The sequence below is a fragment of the Dendroctonus ponderosae genome, unplaced genomic scaffold (assembly GCF_020466585.1).
Source record: "Dendroctonus ponderosae isolate FM_Combo_2020 unplaced genomic scaffold, Dpon_F_20191213v2 Dpon_F_20191213_1, whole genome shotgun sequence".
Classification (NCBI taxonomy): domain Eukaryota; kingdom Metazoa; phylum Arthropoda; class Insecta; order Coleoptera; family Curculionidae; genus Dendroctonus; species Dendroctonus ponderosae.
In genome coordinates, this window is record NW_026017110.1 from 16,630,936 (window position 1) to 16,641,938 (window position 11,003).

Below are 11,003 nucleotides of genomic sequence, written 5' to 3' on the forward strand. Positions count from 1 at the left end.
CATATGATTGCCACCTCTCTTATTTTACTTACTCTATGCTCACCACCCAACGCTGCCACCTATGCTCTACTACTGTTACTGAAGAATGAATGATCGATTATGAACTAAGGGAAAATTTAATTTATAGTTGAAATCTAACCGTATGTTACATTTGCTAGTCTCTTCAGGAGCTGCTCAATGTGGAGTAATTTTTGCTAAATGCAAGGTGATATATTCACTTACACTTGGAGTCAGGTAGAGTGATTTTTCGACAATGCTTATAAAATATGTCATATCAATGAGAATAACTATTTGTATCAAAAGATGGCTTGAACATGGCTTGAACAGGTGTGATCTAGTTGATACATGCAAGGAAGGACACATTTAATTAATTAAACGTGAATTGAACTTCAGAAGAACTTCCGAACTCTATACAGGTTGTACGAAAGTGTTAATTAACAAGTAAGAATAAAAGGTAAGACAGACCAATATTCTATAATGCAGTAAACAGTTTACTGGCCGTGTGCACACAAAATTGTCCGGTAGACTTCGATTTTAGAATCGAAAATCAAAGAAATAAAAGAAGATTTTGAAGAAATGTTATAAGCGGTCTAAAGCTGGTAGGAATGAATAAAGTCCAGATATCCAAAAAATCGCTTACCTTTGAGAGAACAATTGAAATATGCCTTATTAATAAAAATATATTATTTATAAATTTAAAATCAATATGGATTGCGGTTAATCATTTCATTATTACGGTAAATGTAACGGTTTTGTTCAAGAAAATGGAAGTGCAACTGGAAATTTGTAAAAAAAAGATATTTGGCGTTAATCGGTGCTTAATATGCCCTTATATAATCTAATATCTTAAGCAATCAGTTTCAAAGTTTTTTAAAATMTTATCTCCTCAGAGCCTACTTCTGATAGCTGCGAGTTGCCCTACTTATTTTGGGTTTGTACATCCTGTAAAGTATGACGCAAAATTGATCAAACTTTCCTCACGGAAAGTTGCAAGAAATGAATAAATTTGTTATTAAATTTAAAAAAATTCTTAATATTTGTTATGGAAAGAGTATTGGGTATTGGTGATGTGGAAGAGTTAATCGGAAGAGGCCAAATGTCCCAGAATAAATCCTAGAAGACCAACTGGGACCCACAATTGAAGACAAAATATTATGGCAAAATTATGAATCTTCAGGTTCATGAGTCGTGAACCAAATTCATTTTTTTAATGATTTACCGAAAGTTCAAAGAAAATTCGGGGGTAATGCTATCCAAGGAAAGCACATTTTCAAATTCTTTGCCGCCTTTAACAGACGATATGGAAAATGCGCAATATTCAAATATTTGTTCAAGATCTTTCGAGAAAATCATAAAATTATGTTTCTTTCCTTGCCCTCTGATCAATGGATTTGTTGGTCTGTTCTATCTGAACCATGTTCATCTTTACGTCCTCGTTTATATGCTTGAGAGCAGTTTTGTTAAATGGTAACAGAGTCATAGTTCTCTGGGTGTTCCTGGGTTCCCATTCATTTGCAATGTTAGGAGCATTTATTAGTTTATTAAACAATTTCGTTTATTTGGTTGTTAGCTTCTTATTGCCTGGCTTTGTGAGCTCATTAGGTTCCACTCAGGGGGTTCTCCAGTTGTTCAGTCTTATTCACCTATTATTTTTTGCTATTTTTTCTGAACTTTCTATGGTTGATCTTATTAATATATATATATCTCCCATTCTTCTGGCTGTAACCTGTTGGTCTCAATACTTTCTTCTTTGGGGTCTTCCAATTCTTCCTTTACGCAGAGGCGGATCCAGCTTTCAAGTCAGGGGGGGTCATGTAGTAGAAATTCAGTTTTTTGCTGTTTGCTGTGTATGAAATTAGAAAAATTATCGTTAGTCGACATAAACCCAGCACAAGGGACCCCCCATGATCTCTCCCCCCTGGATCCGCCCATGCTTTATTAAGGCTCATTAAGCCTGCGCTTTGTCTGTGATGAACTTCCCCACTACACTCTTTTGATTCTCTTGAATCTTGATTCTCTTGAACGAAAACGGGAGTGTTTTGTCGGTCTTGTGAGGCAAAGGGGATCCAGTATGGTCCAGTTGTGGGGGTTGTTTGTCCATTTTGTCTGTCAATTTTAGTATTTTTTGAAGTTTGGAGTTCTTCTCTATTGGTATGCTTCTATATTTCAAGTGTGTTATTCTCTTCAGTCAGCCTCATCATTTTTATGATTGAACAAAAACGTGCTCGGGTTTTGCAGGTTTTTACTTTAATTTTTTGTTCTCACATTGATTTGTTGTTCTACTCATGTAAACTTTTTTAGATTATACAGCAGTTGGTTGCAAAAATTGATGGATTTTCGGCGGGGATTCAAAATAGGCTTCATATGTCTCTCGAGGCACTGTTGACACAGTGTACCCATACAAATGATTAAAGAGATATACATTCAGCAAAAATAGAGATATTTGCAAGAAAACTAAATTAATTATTTGGGCAATCCTATTTTTAATCGCCACTGCAAATAAAGTTTTTCTCATTAACGTCCCGTCGCAAACGCTTTCACTTTTTCAGAGGAGAAAATTGCTTGTAATAAACAAGACTGTAGATTTCCTTCTGTCGATTTAGGGTCAAGTTGATGCAGGTTTTGTCAGCACCTGCTGATAGTTTGCCAAAAGCTGTTTGTTCAAGATCTAATATCTTCTAGAATCGTTTTTTCATACCCCAAATGACCTCCAGTCGAATCACAATCTACAACGTAGGCGCATCCGTACAATCATCAAAAATTATTTGATAAATTATAAATAACAAGTCAATTATTGTATGGCAAACAAGCATTTGCATAGATTTTTATGGCGAATGTAAGGAAAAATTGTTACATGTAAGTAGCTTGTCCATTTAGCTTCAGTTAAGTTAGCGGGAGGGGGGAGAGCGCGACCTAAATAAACTGGTTTAGCGGCAGGACTGCCGGCCGGCGTTTTATTTCACTACTTTCCGAGTTTTCATTCCAACTTGTTCGCGTTCTTGTTCGGTCAATCACTGCTCTAGAAGCCCATCCTTAATTCGTTGAATTGCCCCATCCGGTAAGAAAAAATTGTACCACCTAACTATGTGTAGTCGCAATAAAGCTCCAGTTTATTGAACTCAAATATGTACTTTTCTACTGTATCATCCTGGTATCATTTAAGTTAACATTATTCCTAGTCCAGTTTTCAATGGTTGTTCAACAACTTAATTCGATTTGCATTTTTATTAGAAAGTCCCTAAGTCCTTAATCATTCGCAGTTATTCAAAAATTCCTTCTATCTTTGTTTTGTACTTTTTATGTTTCTATTATGCATTAATTTTTGCAATCCAACATGTCAAGTATATGAGTTGCATTCAAGGTTTTAGAATTATTGCGGTATATCTGCAAATACACAAATCTGCAATTAGAAATTTCCATTAATGTCCATTGCGACATATTATGTCCAAAAAAAAGTTGGCTGGAATTTTGACCTGAATTGAAAAATGTAGCTTGATGCTTTCGAGGCAGTAATCCTACGATTGGTGTATTCAGAGCTTTGTAGTAGGCTGAAAGATCAAGAATACGTGGCGATTCACAGGCCTATAAGCATCAGTTTCAAGCAAGAAAGTACTTTTCAATCAGATTGTTAATTATTCAAATCGGACCATTTAGTCTTGAATTATAGTCAATCTTCAGGTGCTATAAATCAGCTTGAGGGTTCTTCTAGCGTTTCTTTGAAACGGAAAAATAAAATATGTAAAAAAATGTTGCTGCTAATTTGATGGCGAATTTATCAACATTTTGTCTAGACTTATGCAAGAGGCTTTACCTCCAAAAGTAAGCACCGAAAAAGTTTTTCTACTGCGTTGGCTCCTATCAGCAAAGTTGCGAACTCAATTATTTCCAGCAATTTTCTTCTTCGTCGGTTCGATTATAGCAGCATTTTTTGTACATTTAAAGTCAGTAAACGTTCAATCGTAAAAAGTCGGTTATACATTACTGAAATATTAAGCAAACTTCTACTTCTACTGGGTAACCACGCAGACACGCCTTGAGTGTTTCTTATCATTATCTATGTTTTTTTTTTCACGCTTTGTACATATTAGTGCAATTTTTTCTACATTTGAGAGTACATGTCTAGTAACTGATAAAACTGGGAATTCTGTAAACTTATCATGGTAAAATCGATCTGGTAAAGTTGAATTCTTAGTCTTTAAATGTGTTGTTCTGATACTTTTCGCTTTTCTCATTTTTTTCCTTTTGGAGTCGGGCTGATTATTATTTCCGCAACAATTTCAATCTGTTTTTCGACTGGAACTCATTTTTGCAAAAAAGTGAATATTAGCACAATTGATGACAATCAAATAGCACAAAATTGCGACTTAAATTCATCCACTTAATGGTCAGATTGTGAAAAAATTTGAAATTCGGAATGTCGCAAAGGAACGTATTTATTTAACAATGCGAAAAATAGATGTTTTTTATCATCTCAAAAAACTGATTTTTTAAATTGTTCCTTTGCTGTTGAGAATTTAATATTCGACCGTTAACAACTTGTAGCTAATAATAAACGAATTCTCAAAAAAGAGGACCGGTTTGTCTACGGACACTTATTTGATTTGAAGATCAAATAGCCAAGTGAATCACCATTGTTCTTCGAGTTGTTTCGCAGGAAATGATGCAGCAGCTTTTAATTTGGTTAAAAAGATACAGCCTTGACTTGATTGTATTTGAAGAACATTGATCAAAATAAACTGCTTGCATTGAAATATCGTTTAAAGTGAGTTTATTTGTAGAATAACTACAATTGTATTAAAATACAGTTCTTAAACTGGTAACCATCAGTATTTGCAGTGAATTCATACCTGCATCAATCCGAAAATGGAATAACACCGTCATATAAATGCCTATTATTATTATGTAATTAAGTGAATTATCTTTGGAGGTTTGTTTGCAGGATAATTAAAAGTGAATTAAGGAGCTAATTATGTAACGATTTATAAAAAATGCGAGTTTGTCAGCCAACGGCCTTATATGTATTGTAAGGTGTTTCGTTTGAAATATTTTCTAGATTTTATCATTCTGAATTGTTACGTAACGTGCAATATTTTTTATGTGGGTTTTTGTCCTCGTTCTATTCGAATAGTGCAAATAGTCATACAAACATCAAGTGTTGCAAAGAAAAGTGTTTTGAAGAACAAAGACAAAAGATAAATGAATTAGCCCAAGAGCTTTCAGTGCATGCTATTGTTTCTCTGTATTTGCAGTTGCATTATTGTTTTTAATTACATGATCGATATGTCCTATGTGCAATAATGATATGTACACTAACAATGGAAATAAAATTTAATTATTGCGATAAGAATTCACTTATTATGGTCTCTATTTAGATTCGTATTTATATGATATCCGTTAAGCAACAGCGATGTTTTTTACTTTGGTTATCTCTCTTATTTATGTCTTCTATAAGGATTTTAATAACCGAAGACAGTAGGCATTTATTAACTTTTATCTTATTTGCCATTATTTAAACACGCCTTTATATGATATAAGTAAATGGTATTGTATTCAATGGTTTCAGCTTGCAGAAGCACTTCAACCACTGTTATTTGTCCTTTAGTAATTAGTCTGATATTTTCGTTGTGGTCATTTTACGTTCTTTGATAATTTTAATTTCCGGTGCTTCTTTTGCTAAATATGTTTAACTTGCAAATATTTCGATAAAACAAGAAAATAATTGCCCGGGAATAATCCATATGCGGTTGATATTTGACCCATTTATTTTTAACGAGTTTATCGATTTGTATTAGCTAGTCTATTATTGTGTCCTGGCATGGCCATTATTAATTCATAAATTCACTTAATAATGGGAAATTAATTACAGCTTTTATGGGAATTGGTTTCTTTTATTCTATTCTGTTTTCATGTTATAAAATGTATAATGGTTGAAAATACAAGGGCTAAATTGAAAATCTAGGCGTTCCCAGAGTTAGTTAGTGTTTGAAAGTGAAAAAATGCAAATTAAACAAAATAGGTATTAACAATATTTGACAAAGAAAATTTCAAGTAGGATCAGAAGTGACTTTACCCCCATTCGTTTTTCATTTAGATTTACTTTTGCAAGATCTTAAGGATTTTCTATTTACCAACATTTTTTTGAGCTCGCAGTTTGTTTTACTTCTATCAGGTTATTTATTCAATATTTTTCAAAGTGTAAACTGTTATTTGGGTATCGTCGACCAATTAATTTTTTATTTCAATTTTTAAATTATTTATTGGCAAGCCTTAACTTACTCGTTAAAAATAAAAAATCCTCACCAATATAAAACTCTTAATATTATTTCAAAAGATTAACCATTAGGATGGCAAATTTTTACTGGTTGTTTTCAAACATGAGAAACATTTTATTTTTCTCTTTGCTCTCATTTTATCTCCTTTCACCGACCATGTCCGTCTTCCTATGCAGCGCCTTTTTTCCTGTTGTCGATATTCTTAATCCTTGTTAAAGAAAAATACGTATGTCCTCTTGCATACAAATTTCACACAAAAATTTAATAATGTTTTGTTTTATTTATTAGGCATATTAAATTAGTTATTTTGCAATTGAAAATGTCCAAGCATTTTTCTTTGTAACATTAAATTAGTTATCTGCACTAAATTTGTTAGTTTTTTATTTGATGGAGTCTAGTTATCTTGGTTCAATATAATTTCAATTTTTATTTGAATCACTATTTATTTCTATCACTATTTATTTGAAAACTGGTCGTAGATCGCATGCAACTCGTACATGTATATGTATTTACAAAATAAAAAAATCTATGGCATAATGGAAAGTATCGATAATATAGGCGAGTATTCAGCCCACTATTTCCATTTCAATCTCCTACATATTTTGTAAGCCATCAATTATTATATTCGACCTCGTCGTGTCTATGACAAAGCTATTGCCGTAAATTTTAATTATTTCCTTTGATCTGCTATCGAATTACAGTGGTTGTGAACCAGGTTGAGAATCAATGCGTTGTAAATAAATAAATAAATTGCGGAATAACATAATTTTAATTGTTATTTTAGCTGGAATATGATGGAAATAATGCTTTTATATCTATTTCAGATTAATTGATTCATTATGACTATTGATTTCTACTACCTTCCTGGATCTGCTCCATGCAGATCAGTCGCTCTAACTGCAAAAGCTTTGGGTTTGGAACTCAACTTTAAACTGACGGACTTGATGGCTGGCGAAAATCTTACCCCAGGGTTTATCAAGGTAAAATTACAAAAAAGCTTAATTTCAACAACAGCTTTGAAATAAATTGAGCTTGAACATTATTTATATTTACAATGACACTATTCGCAAGTTAAATATTTAGATTTTTATGTTACGTTTCACTTCATCTGTTATATGCATCGCCACATGACCTCTATCTGATAGAATCGGTAAATGCTCCACTAAAACATCCTTGACGGTTTAAATAACTTCGCTGGATAATCTTATTATGCGGTTTTATGTTTCTCTTGATACGATTTTTGCAAATTTTCCGTCAACAATCATGTACATATTTAACTTAGCGCTTCGGATAATTAGTGGTAGATAATGCCTCTGTTTTTTGGGTTGATCGGTCAAACTTTAGATTTTTTTCTTTGCCCAACGTTTCGGCTTTATTTAAGCCATCATCGGGGCTTTAAAAGTAACAAAAACTTAACAGGGTATTAAAATTAAATAAAAGTTATTTGCCATATCATAAAATGTAAACGGAACCGAAATATCAGTGAAATTGAACATAAAAGACAAATAATCAACCAAGCCGAAAATTTGGCGCTAGAAAAATAGAACGATCAACCCAAAAAACAGAAAGCAATATCTATCACTAATTATTATCACGGTCACCAAGAAACTTCAACACTTGGGATAATGCTCTTTATCAAGTTTTATATTAATGTTATTAATTGATGCAAAGTTTTTTTTTCATTAGTGGTCTGTTGAATTTTTATAATCACATTTTAACCGATTTGGTTTCATTTGATGCATTTTATACACGTTATCTGCGTTATAAGAGACAGTACGACGAAATAAACTTTAAATAAAGCTGGATGATTGAAACCACTGCGATTTTTGCTAACAAAAATATTTTTAGTTGAATCCACAACACACAATTCCAACTATCGATGACAACGGGTTCTCTTTATGGGAAAGTCGTGCCATTATGACTTATTTGGTGAACGCATACGGAAAAGACGATTCCTTGTACCCGAAAGATCCAAAGAAGAGGGCAATAGTCGATCAGCGACTGTACTTTGATATTGGTACCTTATATGGGAGGTTTGCTGATTATTATGTAAGCTGAATATTAGTTAGAGATAATATAATATAATATTGATTTTGTTTTTAGTTGGCCATGAATAATATGTTTCATTTAAATGTGTTATTTGAAAAGTTCTAACAGCCGAATTTTTATGTTTCAAATCTTGTTTAACAACGTTCTTAATTTAGGGCATTAAATTCACAAATATTTTGTATTTTTTAAATTAAAAATATGAAGCTCACTTCATATAGGAATGACGCCAATTTTGAATCACCCTCTATATAAAACTTTATCAGAAGTATGAATCATAAACAATATTTTACAAGTCCAGACAGAAATCTGGTCTATCTAACATGCTTAGTTTGATTTGATCAGTAACTTTTATCCCAAAACATTCCGTATAATTTCATATCACACTTTTCATTGGTTTTAGTATCCTATCATCTTTGCCGGTGCTTCTAAAGATGCTGCCAAGATGGAGAAAATTAATGATGCCATGAAGTTCTTGGATATTTTCCTGGAAGGACAAAAATTTGTCGCTGGTGATCAACTAACTGTAGCAGATTTGGCTATTGTTGCTACAATTTCTACTTATGAAGTTGTCGGTTATGATCTAGCCCCTTATAAGAACATTACTAAGTGAGTAGACGGCGTAATGTTGATATTACAAGGATAAATGTTTCTTTATTAATTGATCTAATCAAATCAACACTTACGTTTTCGGGCGTTTAAATACATGATTTAGATTTGGTACTAAGGAACAAAATTTGTAGGTGGTTTAATAATATCAAGCAGACAGCTCCTGGATATAAGGAAGCCAACGAAGATGGGTGTCAGGCCTTCAAAGCTATGGTGGATAATTTGACCAAAAAGTAGGATTTTTGGTCACATACACATGCACATTCGCAGTATTTTTATGTTTATGTTATTATTAAGTACTGTTGATCATTACTGATCTGTGTATCTCATTTTTATACCCTTTATAATACAAGAGTATATAAATAGAAAACTATTTCTTATGTATTTGAATAAACGTTTTAAAATTAGTGGCTGCTTTTATTATTGTTATATTTGCATATGTAGGAAGACTTGGGTGTCTACTAATGGAATCATCCGCTTTTAGCGGAGTATTTTGGTGACCTGCTAATTTGTAAAACAACACTCTCCAAGTAGTCAAGTTTCAATAGTAATATAGATTTTTTGGCGTAGAATTTTTACAACAAACGCCTTTATAGTCGTGTCTTTTTTTATTTAAATAGGTTTTTTGCATCCATCCATTTAAATTTTATTTCATTTTATGCTTTAAATTAATGACTGAGGAAACAAATTCAATTGCGATCAGAACGTAGTCGGTATTTCTGCCCGTTGATATAATGAAAATCAGTGGAAATAAAAATTTTGCGCATTTGAAGATTGGAAGTTGCAATTTTCCCAGATTGGAAAAGATAATTTCTCTTAAATAAAGTGAATTTTTAAAATTCTCCTTTAAATACGAAACTTCTTTTCTTTCTATCTTTTAACAATTTACATTTGTCCATCAAATTTACTTGATACTTTTTTGTAAGCATGTTGTTTACTGCGAATGTCTTCGTTGATGCCAAGTTTAAAAAAAAATCTACTTATTTGCGAGCTGATTTGGTACCTGATAATTTTTAATTTATGTTTTACCTTTTGCGAAACACAGTTCTTTAAGGATTCGTCATTTACAAGTCATATTTGATTTGTACAGTAAGTAAGTAACAAAAACACATAAAAAATGTTTATATTTGAAACATTTGGTTTTGTTATTATAATTTTCTTGTTGGTTTTTTCTTGTCGATGTAAAAAATGCGCAACTATAAACAAAAATTGAACCGGCCAAGCCATGTAACGAAAACGTACATTTTGCCCTCAATTGTGTGGTTTATGGGAAAGAAGTCTTATTTTTCATTTCGTTTTGGTGCTATTGACTTTTGGTTTAAAATGCGACAAATCAAGCGGAAGCAAACATAAAGATTGATTATGAGATAATGAAATTGTTCATTGAAAAGTTAAATGTATGGAAAATTCATAAAACACACGTTGTTTTAAATGTCTTCATTTGCAGGCTCTTCCAAGACTAGATGCACAATTTCACTCTGACCTGGACTTTTTGAACTTATTTTTGATCTAACAATAATTCAACCAATACGGCTTCTTTCTTAAAATACATTCAGTCTTATGGGACGAGACAATTTCGTTTCAACTAAAACACATGTTGTACAAGGTGGTCAAAATTTTGTCAAAGTTTTCCCAAGAAGCTTTCGAGAAGGGAAGAAGTGCAGGCAGAAACCAGCGCAAGCTCTATCAATAAAAAAGTTTACCATAATCACGAAGTTAATTTTATTTATAAGGCGTAATAATACCTGGGCTATTCAAGCGCCATATATAATCCATTAAAAACTGGAAAGCTCTAATGTAAAATAACGTTTTGGCTGCTGCCATTAACACAAGAGAAACTATGGAAAAAATTTGCCAAATATTTTGATTTTTTATAAAATTTGTTTTTTGCCTTGATTTATTCTTCTGCTAAGCTTCCAATCGCAAGCAAGGTATCGTTTATGCTGTTGTATATACAGTAAAGTCTGCTTATAATGAACCCGGTTATAGTAAACTTTCGGTTAAAACGAATTTTTTTCCTTTAATTGAAACGTCGTCCATAAAGACCAACGTATTTGTTCACTGGTTATAACGAAC

General features: G+C 32.4%; 1 protein-coding gene across 2 annotated transcripts; it reads left to right on the top strand.

The window, feature by feature from the left end:
* Nucleotides 1-128: 128 nt before the first annotated feature.
* LOC109534025 (glutathione S-transferase 1) lies at nt 129-9,334 on the top strand. Of its 2 annotated transcripts, none has more exons than XM_019899572.2 (5): nt 129-454; nt 7,097-7,252; nt 8,121-8,321; nt 8,722-8,927; nt 9,062-9,334. In XM_019899572.2, exons 2-5 carry the CDS (start codon nt 7,112-7,114, stop codon nt 9,162-9,164), a joined length of 651 nt encoding a protein of 216 aa, XP_019755131.2. In that variant the 5' UTR covers nt 129-454; nt 7,097-7,111; the 3' UTR covers nt 9,165-9,334. The 2 variants fall into 2 exon arrangements, with proteins under 2 accessions (XP_019755131.2, XP_019755130.2); XM_019899571.2 differs by lacking the exon at nt 129-454 and adding an exon at nt 2,900-3,058.
* Nucleotides 9,335-11,003: the final 1,669 nt, after the last annotated feature.